This window comes from Sabethes cyaneus, chromosome 1 (genome assembly GCF_943734655.1).
Source record: "Sabethes cyaneus chromosome 1, idSabCyanKW18_F2, whole genome shotgun sequence".
Taxonomy (NCBI): domain Eukaryota; kingdom Metazoa; phylum Arthropoda; class Insecta; order Diptera; family Culicidae; genus Sabethes; species Sabethes cyaneus.
Window position 1 is genome coordinate 126,371,389 of NC_071353.1, and position 19,250 is coordinate 126,390,638.

The 19,250-nt window shown below is 39.0% G+C and overlaps 1 protein-coding gene across 1 annotated transcript in view; it reads left to right on the forward strand.

Moving 5' to 3' along the window:
- Nucleotides 1-19,250, forward strand: part of LOC128740429 (netrin-A-like) — a 142,216-nt gene that overhangs the window by 100,280 nt on the left and 22,686 nt on the right. The window contains exons 3-4 of the mRNA XM_053835972.1: nt 18,465-18,614; nt 18,694-18,795. Coding sequence (XP_053691947.1) covers nt 18,465-18,614; nt 18,694-18,795 — 252 coding nt within the window. The remainder of the gene's footprint in view (nt 1-18,464; nt 18,615-18,693; nt 18,796-19,250) is intronic.

Consider the following 19,250-nt stretch of genomic DNA (forward strand, 5'->3'; position numbering starts at 1 on the left):
TTCCATGTCGTAAGAAATAAGCACTGTTGAAGCGACAAGTTACATAGCAGCCGCAACGGACGTATAAAGCTAGCTGCGCACTATTTGAAGTAAACACGCGCGATTTGAAGTAAACACCATTTTTGCAGGGTAGTTGTTCGGCATTCTTGCAACATGCCCTGCCCATCGATCGTATCCGTCCAACTTTAGCTGCCTTTTGAATACTGGATTCGCTATAGAAATGTGTGAGCTCATCGGTCATCCTTCGCCTCCATAATCCGTTCTCCCGTACGCCGCCAAAAATCGTTCTCAGCACTTGTCTTTCTAAGATCGCGGATTTCATTCGCAGATCCTCCTCGAGCATTATCCACGTTTCCAAGAGAACTACCGGCCTAATGAGCGTCTTGTGGATAAATTTTGTACGGGGCTCAGTCTGTTCGTTCGCATAGTAAGTACGACTTCCGCTGATAATACGCCGCCTAACATTACAGTTGGTGTCATTGTCCGACGTCGGCAGTGAGCCAAGATAGACAAATTCCTCGACTACCTCAAGCCGTCGATCGTTTCACTACTACCCAAGCACCTTCGGTCGGCTTCGATTCCGCCGGCTAGCATGTACTTTGCTTTAGACGTATTTATCTTTAACCCAATTTTTTCTGCTTCGCACTTTAGTCTGGTGTACTGTACTGCCACCGCCACAAATGTTCTGTCCTGTCTTCGGCAAAGCACACGAATTGACAGGACTTGGTAAAGATCGTGCCCCTCGCGTTGATATTCACTCGGTTCATGTCACCTTGTAGCGCTATGTTGAACGGTAGGCGAGAGACCATCCTCTTGACGAAGCCTTCTGTGCGATTCGTATGAACTCGATAATTCATCCGAAATTTGATCTCAGCGCTATGTACCATTCATCGTAGGTTGAATCAATTTGATAAGCTTCCTGGGTTAGCCGTTCTCGTCCATGATTTTACATAGCTCTTTTCGGTCGCTGGGATCATATGCAGCTTTGTAGTCAACGAACAAATAGTGGGTGGGAATTCTGTATTCACGGCCTTTCTGGAGAAAAATCCGTTAATGAGGTCCATACTCGAAATCAGTGCCGTCGTTTGGTACCCTTTCCAGGGCTGCTGGATTGCTAGAAATGAAATCTCTATATCAAATCCATGCAAAGATCTCTGATTTCACCATTAAGAGAACGAATCGTAACTACATTCGTAGTCCTACACCAAGTACGCATTTGTACTCAGAATTTTATGCACTAAAATCCGGAGCTCTCGTCAGATATCACAGGCGTACCAAGGTATATGAATTCCTCCACTGCTTCATATCGTTCCCCATCCAGCTCCATCTCGCCACCTACACCTTCATATTTTCACGTTCCCTGCCAACAACCATGTACTTCCATGTATTTCATTTTAATGGTAAGTCCCAATCTGGCTGCCTCCAGTCGAGAGGCCTAAAGGCCTTTTCCACTGCTCTCCGGTGATTCCGATGATATTGCCGACTTGACGTCATTCGCATAATCAAGAAGCATATGATGATAGTTCCGGGATGATATTTCCAGTTCCTTTCCACGTTTGTTCTTCGTATTGCCCCTTTCAATGCAATGCAGCAGGTTAGAGAGCGCTTCAGTCCATCCGACGTTACGAAAGCCGTTGAGCTCTCACCCGGTATTTTGGCGCAAGATTTTGACCCATCCTGCGTCGCACGAATCAATGTTACTAGTTTCGTTGAAACACCATTTCTAGCATTATCTGCCACAGCTCATGTCGTTTGACTGAATCGTACGCCGCCTTAAAGTCTACAAACAGAAGAAGAGTCTGCAAGTTATACTCTCGGAACTTGTCCAGTAACTGATGCAAACTGACTTTAAACTTAAATTTTCTCACCGCGTTTATGAACTGTCAGTTAAATAAATAAAATAAACGATGATTGTTATTATATAGCCATTACGTTTGAAATGTTTGAACCATCCTATGGCTATCTACCGGGAACAATAACATTAGTCTGCTGCAGACAATTGGTTCTACCATCTGTCGTTTGTATTCGTGTTTTTTTTCCTTTCCGAATTCAACTGACGGATACACTATACTAATTCGTTTCGGAATTCGTATTGCTCCATTGCTCCCGTGGAATGTATCAGGCTGCTGGCGGAACATACACCGGAACAATCGGAAAAATTTCGGCTAACCAAAAGTATTTAGATTCAATAAGCCCCCATTCAGCTTTAGAATCACAAGTTTAACAATTTGCATGTTACCCTATCCAAACATGTGTGCGATATCATACTTCCCGTTCTAATGTTATGGTTTTTACCAGCTGTTGAGAGGAAAACTGTGGCCAGCGATTTTCCACATCCAACCGACGTGTATCATCGTGCGTTGCTAACACAGTTATTGAGTCATTTCAAAATTGAAGTTCGATTTCGACTAGATTGCGTTTCTATTCTTGTACAGACAGGGAAGAGCGAAAAAGAACAAACGATCGCACGAAAGGTGGTGCAAACTCCCCAACATGTCACCATCAGCGAAAAGGTAGGAAGTAAAAACTGCTGACTCCCGGCGGACTCCGGATCAGCCGGTCTACTCGCAGTCGTCGTACGACCAAACCAGATGATGGCGGCAACATTTGGGAAGCGTTTTTGTTTTGCCAAAGAAACATATCGCACAGAGCCAGCCGTTCGGGTGATACTGTGCTGTGCGAGGGAAAAAAATGTTATTCTAATCGAAAAATCGCTTAAAATTTATGGTCACATTGGCCTGAATGCTTTTCTGCTGAAAGTTTTCAAACGATACATTCAATTGGTTTTTGTGATACCTATATGTACGTTGAACTGTCACGCCGCGAATGGCCACTCGGTTGCTAGAAAAACAAATAGCAAAAACGAAATAGGGAAAACCGTAACAAATCGATTAATTATTGAGCGTTGTGTTTCATTTCGTACCGCAAAATTTTTTATTTACAAATTTGAGTGAAATGTAGTTTTCTGAGATTTTTTAAAAACAAGACAAAGACAAGAGTAAGACAAGAGTAGTTAAAAACTGTGAATTTTTGAAGAATTTGGTATTGGTAGAAGAATTAAATTTACATTTTTTGCCACGTAATTTTCATCCCTATTCACTTAAACATTCCATCCCATTAGCAACATTTAGGAACGGCACCGAGAGGAAGCTTACTTTGGACAATAGCTTCTTCCGTTCGTTCCCCAGTCGTAATAAATATTTAATTAACACATCAACAGCAGAAGAAAAGAAGATTACCTTCCACACTAGTTCGGTTCGACAAAGGTTGAAATAGTCTTCGCCTCCCCGGTATTATTAATCCACAGTCCGAGTCCGAATTCAAGCACTACCTAGGATAGGGCCGAAGAACTCGAAAAAAATCGTACCGAAAACGGGGAAATTGGAACGGACAATAACAACCAACCTAGAACGTTGTGGTGCATCAGTAAGGGTGTCGGGGATCAAATTGAATTAAATTTAATCCGTTTAATTGGCTGTATGCATTACGAATTTGGATCATTAGAAGGCACCATGCCAGGGCAGTTTGTGTCTACGGAAGGGAAATGGAAGAACGGCCCGACGAAATGGGATGTAGAAATAAAATCAATGTATAGAACTTAACAAAAGAAAAGCAAGATGTGGGTGAAACGATGATAGGAATTAGTCACTGAGATGCATTTACCGGCTTCGAATGCGCCGTGATTCTCTTAAAAACTGTGAACACCCTCCTACCAATGAACGGCTTATTTGCCGTGGGAGTGGCTGCGAACAGATGGTTCACTGTTGACAGTAAGCGTGACATGATATGTGATATGTGACGGTTTCAGACAGATTTGTTTCGTTTGTTTGGTGTATTTTGACCTTCTTTAATTTCCTTTTCCTTTCCCTTTCAGCTATGTTTTGCTCTCACTTCTGTTTTACGATTCACTTTACTACTTACACTATCAATTTTCATTTCTTTTTCACTCATTGCATTACATTTTTTCCCTTTTCATTAGAAGTTCATCATATAGTTGTTCAAATAATTAGATAAATTTGATTTCTACAATCAAGTTTACCTTCCAAACAAGAAAAAAGTGCAAATCTCGGCATCATGCGACGAGAAATTGAAAAGCCTTAAACATTAAATCATGCACACAGTTTCGGGGTCATCCGTTTGAAGTCTCACGAGTGAAAACAACGATCAATGCGCTGTCCAAATTTCGCTTCGAGCTTCCTTAACCGTTCCCGGGAACTCGAAAGTTCCCTCCGGTTGCACTGATCCAAGGTAAACAATTAAAATCCAATATCGCATTGTAAATGGCTGGCGGTACTAATAAATGCAACGGCAGAATCTACCTCCGACCTACCACCCGCGCACGCCCGTTCGCACCGGCACCGAGAGGGTGAATTTCGCATCCTGTACCTATGTAGTGTACAACAATTGGTAAATCGGAAACATGTGCCAGCGATAAATAAAACCCAGGCTTGCCGGCTGATTAAATTTTCGTATTTCGTGAACGTGCGGCTACCTACTATTATTGCGGGGGTTGCCCGATGGGATGGAAATACGGTGCACACACACATAAAATATGGCAATGATTGGCTAATTTTCACAAATGATTGAATGAAACACAGTGCAGAACAAATGGGTGCGTGGATGGCTGGCGGTTGAGTTATGGATCATCGGACGGAAGATTTAATTTCAGTAAAATTGTTTGCATATGGCGGCCATTATAGTTTTTTTTTCGGTGAAGTAGCAGATATTGAATTGTTGGTCGGTTGGTTGATTTTTAAGTATGACTTCAGACCACTCTGTGGCTTGAATTTATCGGATATAATAATATTTGCCAATGATTGTTGATTATTTAATCATCAAATAGTAATATTTGGACGTTCAACTAATCTGCTTGGTTGTTCACTTTTGCTATCAGTTTATTCAGTGAAAGCCATCACTAATTAACAGATCCGGTTTATTCAATTATCAACGATACATCACGCTTGTAAGTGTCAGGTTAATTTTTTGATTATAACCGGAGTCGAACCCAATTTTTTTTCCAGGCCCTGAAGATCCCAGATATTGTAAAAATGTAGAACTATCTCTTTCCTCCGATCCATGATAACATTTGAATATTGAACCTATACGAACTTGATGTCTTAAAAGTAAACCGTAAAAGAAAAGAGCACCATTCCATTCAACCGATTACACTCAAGTCGCTTTTTACGCTTTTTACGTTCTGCGTAAATCAAAATCGCATAAAAAACCGCGTAAATTCCGAAATTCGCGTAAAAAACCGTTTGAATTCCAAAATTCGCATAAAAAACAAAATTTCGCGTAAAAAACTTTGTGGATTTTAATACTACGCGAAAAAATAGACGTTTTGAGCACATCCGCGTGAATTCCGAAAGTCGCGTAAAAATCACCGCGTGAATTCCGAAATTCGCGTAAAAACCGCGTAAATTTCGAAATTCGTGTAAAAATAATCGCGTAAAAAGCAACTTTAGTGTACATCGATATAACGTATGCCTTGATAAAAAATGGACTTTTTTTTCGGATGGAGATAAAAAAACTAAGACAGTTATTTAGTTTGATAAATTTCCCATGGAAGATTACGATATTAACTTACTTGCAAAAAAATTCTACAGCTCTATCAGTCGCACTCTAACCGTGATGGCGAAAACAGTGAAGCTATTCCGTTTAGAAGTGCGCGTTCAAAGAACGGTACCCCGCCGCATCGAAAACGGACATCGTGCGGCACTTTGTGAACGCCGGGTACGCCCGTTCCGGCGTCTACAACATCTTGGCACTATTGGACAACAATCAGAGCATCGAAAGAAAGCCCGGTTCCGGACGGCCGGCGACCCTGAGCGACAAGAAGCTTCAAAGGATGCTCAAGAGGAAGACCGAGGGAAAAATGGCTACATCACTGCGTGCGCTTGGCCAGAAGGTCGGCGGAACCGGCCAAACAGTGAAAAAGTACCTGACGTACATTGACATACATGTCAGGAAACCGCAGTCCCGTCCTCTGGTCTCGTAGCTGTACGCAATGACGGCAATGGAAGCGGCAGGGGCTGAATAAGATGGTCAAGACGATTTTTCCGGCGAATCGCGTCGTGACGGTGGTGATGGACGACGAGATCAATTTCTTCCTAGATGGAAACGACTGGCAGGGCACTCCGTATTTTACTTCTACCACGAAGTAGTGAGCTCCAAGGTGAAATTCATTTCACACACACAGAGTTCCCCAAGAATGTGCTGCTGTGGCTAGCAATCAGCGAGAAGGGGATGCCAAAGAAGCGCTTCTTTCGCTACGGACTGGCCGTGAACAGGGAAATTTATAGTAGGAAGTGCCTGCCAGAAGTTGCGTCGTTCATCTAGAAATGCCAGAAGGGCAAAGACGCGGTGTTCTGGCCGGATCTGGTTTCGGCCCACTACTCGAAGCGATCGTTGGAGGATATGGAGCGGCTGGTATTCAAGTCGGCGAACCCGCCCAACGTCCCCCAGCTGCGTCCCATCGAGAATTTCTGGGCAAACGTAAAGCATAAGATCTACTCCACCAATTTTGTCGCGAAAACTGAGGAGGAATTGATAAATAAAACGAAGAAAGAACTCAAAAACATACCTACACGCATGTTTTCGTCCGCCATGCCGAATGTTCCGGTTAACTGCCGGAAGGCCGCTCACAAGGGGCGTAGAATTTTTTTGCCGCCTTCAGCACATAGGCTCTTCTTAACACTTTAGCCAACTTTGATCCAGACCTCAGAGAGAGGCGCCAGCTCAGTGACAGATTGATTGTTGTCGTTGTCTTTTTCTTCTTATATTTGATGCAAAAAATTCAAATACTACAATTTAAATCAAGTCAGCATCACGACTTAAATATGTGTATTTTAGTCGTGGTCAGCATATTCCGGTTTGCGAGGGGTTTGATATTTCAACGCAAATAAATACTTCCCCTGTTTTTTTTCAATCAAGCTAGCCCGGTTCACACTAACATTTCTTACCCGGTTTCCACTGACAGTTCGATGCACAATAACAATCCCGGCTGGCGCTTCTCTCTCAGATCCAGACCAATCTGGATTTTTCAGGTGCTTGTGCAAAATTTTTCTACGTCGCTTGAGTTCCATGAAGTAATTTGCGGTTTCGTCACTAACGAGAATGACATTAGCTGGGGCTCGATTATGTAGGAGTGAGAGGGGAGCAAAGAGTGGAGGAGAGGATCCGGGAGTTTGGAATTTATTGTTGTTGATATTATTCCTACTGCAAACAGCTTCAGCGAGGGCCCCAGCTAATGTCAAAAAATCTTTATATGTGCGCGTGGTGGAATACTTCATTCTGTACTGCTCCGCAACGTGATGGAATATTTTAACAAAACTGCACCAGATGTTCTTCATAAACATGTTAAGGTGAAATTAGTCAACTCTGCAAATTTCAAAAGCAGTTTTTTTGTTTGAAACAAAAATTTTGTTCGTGAAAATATGTTCGCTGTGTTCAGATTAGCAAGAATAATGCTGTGAATATATTTCTATAAACAGAACCCCGCTTTTGCGCCCAAAAACTGCTTCCGAAATTGGGCTCGCCGACGACAAGTCAATGGCTGTTAGTTTCCCGTTAACAAGCTTTTAGATTTAGGTTTTATCGACTCATCAGTCAGACTGATGATTAGAGTGTCCCAAAATAGCACTATGTCAAAAAACCCGGGGGCTCACCCCTCAAATGATAGCTTAAGGTGTCATAACAAAACTTTTATATGACGTCAACATTGGTTGCCGCGGTTTAGGGGTCGCACATTTGAGTTTTATAAAAAAATTGCATTCTTCAGGAGTAAAATCAAAAAAAATATTTTTAGAAATGTTATAATAGATGAAACAAGGTACTTAACTATTTTTTTCACAATCATTGGGATCTGATACATTCATAAAAAAGTTATGGTTGCATGTCTGGAGTCATATTTGGTTACAAAAATTTATTGAATTCGGAAAAAATTTAAAATTTTCGAAATTTCATTTAAATAAACGTCAAAACAGGGTATCGAACAGTGTCTCAGAGCAACGTAGTTATACTGTATAGATGGTAAATTTTATGACGAACAACTTTGCCGAAGAAAGTAAGGACGTATCTTTAAATTTCGCAGAGATATTTACCGTTTTCTGAAGGCGGAACAAAACACATTTCTGTAATTTTCCAATTTTAGCAGTTTCATGTGAAAGAGGTAAATGAGAAAACTAGAACTATTTACTCTAAACGTTACTTACGTTTGCGATAAGAGGAAACATGCACCTTCCAAAGAATTTGGCACCATTTGGGCTCAAGAATCACTTTTAAAAAGGACGTATTTATTTTAATAGGTACTATGTTTGAGAAATTGTATCTCCTGAAACTAGGTTTGCTCCATAATGGAGCCTAAGCGTGAGCTTTTGAATATTGAATTTTAAACCTGAAAAAATAAACACTGAAAAAAAATTCACTATGTTCTAAAGTCAGGAAAAAATGTAAAATTAAAATATACAGGAAATGGTAACTTCGATTTTTTTTGGAAAATAGTGGGCATTTTGAGACTTTTTCTGAAGTGGTGCAACATTTATCAAAGGATTTTGTAGAACAACGACTTTTATGAATATTTTGTAACCTAAGATTATTATTATATTTCTTATTATTATGCTTATATTTCTCGTTATACATATATGTAATTTGAAGAACAACTTCACATGTGCTTGACAACACGTGTTCCAAATAATAATTAGCTTCTAAATGCAGCCGTATTTAAGATATTTAAAAAAAAGTTTAAAATATTTTATTTTTTTAATTTTAAATGTGCTTTTTTCAAATGTTATCCGTGTTATATTACCATGGTAGCAACTAGAATAAATATTACATTTCAATTTGCCTGAATACACCTTGTTGATTCTACCATCTACTGATGGTAGTACAAAAAGGGTCAAAAAATTTCAGAGTTTATTTTTTCAGGTGTAATATTCAATTTTCTACAACTCACGCTTAGGCATCATTTTGGAGCAACCCTAGTTTCGGGAGATACGATTTTTCAAACATAGTACCTATTAAAATAAATACGCCCTTTTTTAAAGTGATTCTTGAACCTAAATGGTGCTAAATTCTGTGGAAGGTGCATATTTCTTCCTATGAAACACCTAGGTAACGTTTAGAACAAATACTTCAAGTTTTTTCATTTACCTTTTTCACGTGGAACTACTAAAATTTGAAAATTGCGAAAATATGTTTGGTCCCGCCTTCAGAAAAACGTGAATTCCTCAGTAAGATTTGAACATACGTCCATACTTTCTTCGCCAAAGTTGTTCGTCATAAATAGTATACGTACGTTACTCTGACGTATAGTATACGTCTATATAGTATACGTACGTTACTTTGACGTTTTGACGTTTATTTAAATGAAATTTCGAAAATTTTAAATTTTTGAAAAATTTAATAAATTTTTGTAACCAAATATGACTCCCGACATGCCACCATAACTTTTTTATGAATGAATTAGATTGATTGATATTACCGTGACCGCTCCTAATTCTGCGCAGCTCCTAATTCTGTGCATTTTTCTTAATATATGTATTTTTCAACATTGTGCATAACTATGACCATTGTGTTATTTTTTTATAAAAGCCTGTTGAATATTACGCCATTATTCACAAAAGGGCCATAATATTTGACTGCGAAATAAATTAAACTGAAACTGAAAGTATTTTAAATGTCAGAAAACAACGTCGTTAGCGCCAACGCTAAAACTGGCATTCTAGAAAATTAACAAATTTATGATCGAAATTCCTTGCAATGATCAAATTACCCAGCATAGTTAGAAAGAATAATTAGTTTTAGTCATGTTTTAGACAAAAAGAGTAACTGCATGCCTTGCTTTCGTTGGAAAAATGTGACGCAGTAGTGCGCAGATTTAGGCACAGATTTTTTATTCATGTTCCAAATTCTGCGCAGTAACGTATCCTTCGAAGAAATGGCGAAAGAATACCTCACCCAAATGGCTGAGGTATAAAGGCATGAAAATTCAAGTAGAACCTTTAACTTGCATTGATTGGAATCCTGTGTTGCGACTCGGGTCCGAACCTACGAGCGCCAATTTATGGAACCATGCTTTCTGATTCTTTTTTAAATGTCCTACTTCATGGAGCTGTCAGGCAGTGGCGAAGTGGTTTTTACATGAAAACATAATTTTTAATATTTGTCTAAAGTGTAATATTCAGTATGCAGAAAACCCGAATCAACTCGCACTTCATGTTATCGACAATAAAATATTTAAAATTGTGCCACCTGGACAGCACAAGAACGCCAAATCATGGATTTATTTATGGTAATGGCAAATGCCGGATTTTTGACGTGCTTTTAGCGTATAAAGACATAAACAACATGGTATGAGTGTTTATTGTTACTGTTTAGGTGCGCAGAATTAGGAACAAACATACGCAGAATTAGGAACATGGGCAAAAGAGTGCACAGAATTAGGCACCGTGGATAAGTTTACAAAACAAAAAATATACGCAATTGTTGGTCGATTTTTAATTTCCATGTTTTTTACCAGATACTATAGAACGTAGCACGACACGTTGCTGCTATCAACGTTATTAATTTAAGCCTAGAATACTTATAATAGCGGAAGAATCAAAAAATATCTTAACTGCGCAGAATATGGTACGTTCACGGTACAATGATTGTGAAAAAAATAGTTAAGTACCTTTTCTCACCTACTTTAACATTTCTAAAAAAAAAATTTCTGAATCTACTCCGGAAAAATGCCATTTTTTCATAAAACTCAAATGTGCGACCCCTAAATCGCGGTAACCAATGTTGACGTCATATAAAAGTTTTGTTGTGACACCCTAAGCTATCATTTGATGGGTGAGCCCCCTGGTTTTCTGACATAGTGCTATTTTGGGACACTCTCCTGATGATGACTGATGAGCCGGAAAAACCTAAGTCTAAAAGATTATTGAATACAGTCGTTAACCACGTCAAATATATCGTGTTAACAAGGTAATGTCAAATGGTTCCAGTTACTACCACAAGAGGTGTTTCGGTGACGTACGAGGGGCATCCGAATTTACTTTAGTCAGACTTTGTTGTTCTTCAATGCATCTCACTTCGTTGCGCAAAACGTCTAGGACTTGATCCATAATTGGGATTAAAGATCTGTTTTCAAATGACATTCCAACTTATATGTTCATGTTCAATATATTTCTACAAATCAATCGTGAATGTTCACTTCCCAACTAGCAAACTCCACTCAACGGGAAAACAATAAGAGAGAAAATAAAAAGCTGAAACGAGCTGGAAACTTTTTGCCGAGCAGTAAAATCTTGTGACAAATTTCTCGTCCAACCGTATCGCAAAGATTTATCTTTGTCTCGTTACTTTTATACACACTTTTTGTGCTCTCCTTACATGTCCAACCAGTTCGGTATCAAGTGTAAGATCTCTACAGCACGCGTCCAACCAGCTCCTCCTCTGAGTGTCACTCGTTTGGAAGCAACAAAAAAAAACCAGCGTAAATATCACCAAATTGGCACTTGAACGATTCAAATTTTTGTTTCCATTCAAGACAGTTTCAGTTTTTTTTTGCCATAGTTTTTTTTCGTGCGCAACCATCTTCAGACAGTGGCCAGCCGGCAGCTTACCCATCACGGAGATAAAAATCGGCAGCTTCAGCGATGATATGTGGGCCGGCAGGGTTCGCTTTCCTGCCGAAAGCTTAGTTTCGACGACACCCACCCCTATCTGTTGGCGCGCTGCTGATGAAGATTCACCGAAAGATGCAAATAAATCGCAAGTAACCAGCATTCGGCCATATAGGAAAACAAACAGACCGATAAATTTTTCAACTTAATGGTCAATTTTATGGACGACATTAACGAAATGCTCGTTGCGGTCCGTCCGTGCTTGACCGTTCGATTTATGGCTCGGATCGATCGGGTGTGGGCCGCGACGGCAGTGTGTGCGATAAAATGTCCAGCTACGAAAGAAGGTATAGTTGGGATATTTTCACCTCCGCCGCATAGGTAGGAGGAGAAACGAATTGGTTCCAATGTTCAGCAGTGGAAGGGGATCGATTGAAAATATATTGTGAAATTAATATTGTATCGGATTATTTTGATCACTGAAAGACACTAATTAATTGCACTGTCTGTTGTGTGTACAAGATTGAATGCGGGAATTATACAAAACATTTAAACAGATTTTAACCTCCAGCCACCGCCATGTGCGTCATCAGTGAGCGTAAGCTTTAACGGAAGTTGATTGGTTTGCCACTACTCAACTGTTGGTATTATTGACAATAAATCAATTTTTAAAGCTAGACTATTTCAATGACACTGCTTTTCCACAGTTCTCCACAGTTACTTAAAACAGAAGTTCGACATTCTATCATGAACTGTGATAAATCACTATAATATTTCCACCACTGGCCACATAAATTAATCATAACACGTCGTTTTATATCAAATTACCATTAAATCATTTTCCCGTCTACTGCTGCCAGCGCAGTCGGTCCCTTATTGGATCAATATCTGCGATGGACACACACTGAAACAGGACGCAATACTCACACAATGCGGCGAAACTTTCGTTCTGAACCGGGCAAGAACGTGCATAAAAAACGGCCCAAACCAATCCGGGAAGCTGTAAAGCCTGTCGGCTGCCTCGGGTTCTAGATAACTTTATGAGCTTGAAGCTCATAAATCATTTTGCATTCCTGAGGACCTGTAGTTGTGAAATGATGAATATGGTACAACAGGGCGAAAAAAAAGCACAAACGAGGTGTTATATCCGAGAAGTGCTGCGGTGGACGCGAATCGAAGTCAATGAAAGATACGTCAACAGACATGATGGGAGGGCAAAATTGGCTGAAGCTGCAAATGTATCAATAATTTTTTATTATAAAATTTCCGGTAAATCTGCATAAAAATTAAAACTGCTGTTTGTCTGTTCGTCTATCTCGGCTGTTGAGAACGGAAAGCAAACGAACCGATCACCAATTGTGAATTTGAATTAAATAACACGTGCTTATTTTTATTCACAATTCAAATAAACCATTTTTGCTTGCCTGATATCTATTTCAATGTAATATTCACCTGCCGTTTTCGATATGCTGTACAACCAATGCTGTTGAAAACATCTTTCTAAAAAACTTATAGGTTTTGATCGTTCAAATTATATACCAAAGTTCTTTGAGCATTCGATAAAATGCGAAGTTTTACTTCGTTATTACGCATCATAATACGAGAGATCCCAATTTACTACCTTGAGGTTCTCCTAGATCTTTTTTTATAACTTGTAACAAATCCATTCTGCTATGAAACATATTCCACAACATAGATTCGGTAGTGCCGCAGCTAAGACTCTCCGGGCTTAGTGTGGAACAGGATTTCTTAACCACTGGTGAAAAAATTGAAAAAAAAAGTTTCCCCCGTAAATCTGATTGAAGCAATTTATTATATTTTTTGGGACAAGCCACAAAATCCATTTTGCTCATTAGTAATTTCCAGTAGCTTAAATTGGACGAGCTTTTACCACAAATTTTAGATCCAAATCTGGTCACCAGAAAGTATCAGGATATATGTACCTATATCGAAAAATATGGTTCCGATGCTTCATTCAAGCCCTACCAGCAATGAGAAATCAACTAACCCACTCATCACTTCAAACTGGTTGACCTTGCTTCAAGATCAAAACATAATGCAAGTTATTCTGTAAGTCTTTCGTTGTAGCTACATGATAATTATCTCTCCTTAGCCCTACTAACATCCCAAGCAACAATGTGAGTTTTATTGCTCTCTTATGCTGGTCTAGAAAACCAATTTTGGTCTTAAATGCCATCATAAAAGTGCAATAAAACCCAAATTGTTACTTGGGATAATTGTCACGAAGTAGTTTTAGTTTTCGCAACCGATATATAACTAATTCAGGTCATAAAAATGTTGATTCAACTAAAAGTGCTTAAATTGTGCTGCTTGGAAAATTGGTTCATGGCTGCACAAGACCAACTTTGCAACCTGCAAAGATCAAGCCGCCTTGCACGTCTGTGCCTCATCGCGTTGCGTCGTTCCAAAGAGATTTGCTATCGAGAACCATTGTCACTATGCTGTCATTCAGTATTGCTATGTCTGGACTACCATAGTCGTCGAATTTTTACGTCTCCTGTTCCCATCTATATCCCGACTCTCAGTTGGCTACGAGGTACGGCACTGGCCTAACAAGCCACTCATTGCATGTTCGAATCTTGACTAGGAGATGCTGTAATAGTCGATAGGATCATAACACTAGCCCCGCAATTGTACTCATTTTCTAATTCTCTCATTCCCTCATTTTCCCATTCCGTCATTCTCTCATCACCATATTCCATCATTCCCTCTTTGCCTCATTCACTTATTCTCTCATTCCCTCATCCCCAATTATTGGTTTTTTAATACATATTAAGTTCACTATGTAATACTAAACAAAACGTGCTGGGGTTTTATGCAACTTTGAGGATGCATAATTTGGGCAACTCAAGGTGACTTTTCTCAGCCAGGAAGTCAAGTTTCATGTCCGATTCCAAATACAAGTCGAAATTCAAGTCCCATTTCAATTTCAATTTCTAATCAAAGATCAAAATTAATTCCAAAATCTTGAATTTCAATTAAACCATCCAGCCGGTTGAGTTTATTTAATAAATATCTATATTAATACCAATATCATGCCACAATAAATCAAACAAATGGTCGCAGTAGACAATGTGCCTAACAAGGAAAAAATATCATTCCATCCCTCATTCCGTCAGTCACTTATTCACTCATGCCCTCATTCATCCGTCTCTTCATTTCCTCATTTTCTCCTTGTCGCATTCCCTCAATGCATCATTCCCTCATTCCGTCGTTCCCGCATTCCCTCATTCCCTCATTCCCTCATTCCCTCATTCCTACATTTCTTATTTCCACCATGTCCTGAGTAACTATAACTGAGTTACCGAAGGTCTAGTTCGGAAAGGGGAATGTAACGCACCGGCTTTGCTTTGTTCTCCTTTGTGTTAAAAGTAGATCACGCCTCAAATGAAATTTTAAGCCCAATTGCCAATTCCATTTTTAGGTTAAATTTAAGGTCCAATTTCAAGTTCAATTTTAAGTTCTCTTTAAAAACTAATTCCATTCCATTTTTATGTTCAATTTAAGTCCTATTTCAAGTGAAATTTTATGTCTTATTCCAATTCCTATTTTTGACTAATGTTAAGTCCAATTTGAAGCCCAAATTGAAGAATAACTTTGAATACAACTTTAAGTACAATTTAAAGTCCAATTGCTAATTCAATATGAAAGAAAGCTTGTATCCTAAATCGCTTCAAATTCAGCTTCAATTTGAAGTCGTAGTTCAAGTCTAATTTAATTACAATTTTAATTTCAATTGAGCTTCCATTGAATGTCTTATTTCACGTCCAATTCTAAGTCCAATTTTAGGGAAAATTCGATTTCTAATTTCATGACTAATTTCCGCTTCGATGTTAAGACCAATGCGAGTTTAAATTGGATTTCAAGTCCAATTTAAGTCCTATTTCAAGCACAATTTCATGTCCCATGTTAAATTCTATTTCACATTTGATTTCAATTCGAATTTGAAGTCCAAATTCATATCCAATTTTGATTTTAATTCAATGTCCAATTTGTAGTTTGATTTGAGGTCAGCTTTCAAGTCAAAACTTACAAAATTTTAGTCCAGTTTCATGTCCAATTCCAAATACAAATCGAAATTCAAGTTCCACTTCAATTCCAATTTTTAACAAAAGAGCAAAGTTAATTCCAAAATCTAAACTAATATCAAGTTCAATTTCAAATGTTTCAAGTCTACTGGTCCCTCGTTCCCTCATTTCCACATTCTACCATTCCCTCATTTTCTGATACCCTCATTCGCTCATTCCGTCATTTGGTCATTCTCTCGTTCTCTTTTATTTTGTTATTTTCTCATTCTCTCATTTTTTTGCTTCTTTACAAATTATCTCTCATTCTCTCCAATTGAATATCTCATTTTATCTCATTCTTTCTCTCATCCTCTCCCTCATTCTCTCTCTCATTCCCTCTTTCAATCTCACTCTCTCATTCTCTCTCTCGCGTGTCCTCTCTCTCTCCTCTCCTCTCCTCTCTCTACCGCTCTCTTATTCACTCCTTCAAGATAGTGAGTTCTCTCTCACTCTCGCTTTCTCTCTTATTTTCTTTCATTATCCTTGATTCATGTTCTCTTTCTCTCACGGTATGTCATTCTCTCTTTCATTCTATCATTCTCTATCGTTCTCTATCGTTCAATCTCACTCTCTCATTCTCTCTCGCGTGTCCTCTCTCTCTCCTCTCCTCTCTCTTCCGCTCTCTTTTTCTCTCCTTCAAGATAGTGAGTTCTCTCTCACTCTCTCTCTCTCTCTCTCTCTCTCTCTCTCTCTCTCTTATTTTCTTTCACTATCCTTGATTCATGTTCTCTTTCTCTCACGGTATGTCATTCTCTCTTTCATTACATCATTCTCTATCGTTCTACCTCATTCTCCCTGATATTTTTTCTTTCATTCTCTCTATCTTATTCTCTCTCTCTCTCTATCTTATCATAATCCATTCTTAATGGATATAGTAGAAACTATTCGACTATTCGCTATTTGCGCCGCTATTTGCGCGAAACGGTGCTGCCACCTGCCCAAGTTTGTTCGATTTGTGAAGCAGAACAGGGATTTGTTAATGTGTGCAAAGGATGAACAATACTTTGCACAAATTTTAATTTTAATTTAATTAATTACATTACATTAATTTTACTAGAGTTTTTATCAGTGTTGCGAAGCCCACACTCATGTGGTCTAATTTTATTACACGCACGTACTCATTCTAACGAACGCGCCAACATAAACATCCCTTTCGGACTCTCGCTCGTACGTATTCATACATTGCGACGAGTTTTTGCGAGTGTGCGTTTAGCTAATAGCTACGGTCGTCGCTCTCGTTCGTCGTTGCAGCCCGAGCTGCTGAAACCGATTTCACGCAAGTGTTTGCAATCCCACCCGTGAGTAGAATCGAGGGCGAGAATGAAGAAGAAAAGAAAAAGTAATACAAAATCTGTATCCCAGTGCGCCACTAGACCGCACAGGCAGTTGATTGCTCAGGACTCATTTGACTCGCAAATAAGCTATGCAGAAAGACGATGTGAGGATGTGCGTGCGCGAGTGTGTGGGTAGCAGAATGTCTGCACAGAGCAACGGTGTCTATTTGTTTTACGCTTGCGAATGCGGCGTAAATGTTGACTGCTATGCATCCCATATTTACTCGCGTGAGAGTAGACAACGTTGACTTCTCGCTCGATTTGCAACATTGCATTTTGTTAGATATAATTAGGTTGTTAACCTAATTACGTTAAGTTAAGTTTAAGCCTCTTTTCTACGGGGATGGAAACTAAATACTTCCTGGGGAGGACTTATCCTCCCTAACCTCTTTCTAGCCGACCAAGGTATTTCCAAACATTGATCCTCACGCAATAGTAGCAATTGAAGTTTATCATTTGTCTCAACTCTCAAATGTCTGTCTCCTCTCTTGTAATAACCATTCATTTCATTCATTCAAAATAGCAGCATTTTATTTGTTCCTCGCGTTCATTTCGTTCTATCCCAAGTATCATTTTTTTGGCTTATAAAGCACTTGTTCCACGGAAATTAGCTGTACAATAATTTGATAAACTACCATACAACAAAAATGTTACTTAGGATAGGATGCATTCGTTAAGCTCATATTATTAATTTCATTCCGGCTTAAATTTCAAAGTTTCATATTTATGCTCTTCAAGCGTAACATTCATTAAAATTCAATAACGACCACCCGCAAAATTTTCTGTTCATGATATGAATGTGTTGGATAAAGATGATTTCAACCTGTTGATAAGATAAATAATAGCTACTTCTTGCTGGTTGTGACATGCCGCAGCACTTCTCAATGAATCAACCATTGAATAAATCTTCACAACACTGTAAAAGCAGAATTTTCGATAAAACCACCGGAGGCAATGGGTAGGTTAAATTTAATAACTAGTTATAATTTAATAACCTGTGCGAAAGCCGGCGATAGCATCTCACTCTTGCTTCGATATGTTCTTTGACGAGTGATGTCTCGACGCAGGAAGAAGGTGTTCATACTCCTTTATTTTTAATTTTCAAAATTATTTCTTCCGAGCCTCCGGGCAAACCCTGATCGTAATTTGGCGAAAATGTAAATCAGTTATGGTCAGTTGTACAAGCATTTTTCCCATGCAGCATGGCTCCAATCGGAGATTTTTCGAAAACTGGTTTGTACAGCGAGTATGAATACATTCAATCGATTTTCAAATTGATATTAATTTGAATATAATTACCCTAATGTATGCCACTTATCATAAATCTTGTACGACAAAATATTTATTAATTGCATAATTTGATATGACAATATAAAACCGTAAACAATTGTCATTTAAGTATCTTTTTTATATTTTTTCTTTCCTTGCAGCTTGCGACTGCCATCCCATTGGATCATCGGGTAAAACTTGTAACCATACAACAGGCCAGTGTCCATGCAAAGACGGAGTCACGGGGCTTACCTGCAATCGGTGTGCCCGAGGATACCAGCAAAGTAGATCCCATATTGCACCCTGTATAAGTAAGTGATAACACCCGTCTTTCGAACTGGTTTTGAACTTTTTGATACGATAGAAAAAAATGTTCGTTTTTCATTTTAGAAATCCCACGTGTCATCAGCATCGTACATCCGCAGAATACGGCACCCGATCCTCAGCGACACGATCCGGACGAACCATCCTACCGAACGGATGCCGGAAGGGGTAAGTAAGTGCCTTTTTTATTTTTTTCGATAGTTACTAACAGTAAAATCGATCACCCAAAGTCGAGCAAAATCAATGTAATTAAAACAAATCTAATCTTATTTTTTTGTAAGCTAAACACTAGAGTAATTTATCTGGGATAATCAATCTAAACATAAAAGCTAGTGGCTACCGCACATTATTTCGAAAGCAACAACCGCAGTGTACACTCATTGATCCTCTAGCGGATATTGTAACTTACCGAGAAAATTGTTTCTTTCGTTAGGTGTAAGATAGGTGCTACAACATCACCAGAGCAACTTTACAAACTATTACAATAAATTTCCACAGCCATTCGGTAAAACTTTCATGACAGTAAAAGAGATCTCCAACTGTTTCTTGCGGCCGTTGTTGCCGGATGGAATTTTATTGCATTTCGGCATCACGTCTCTGCCAACCACTCCGAACATTTGAAG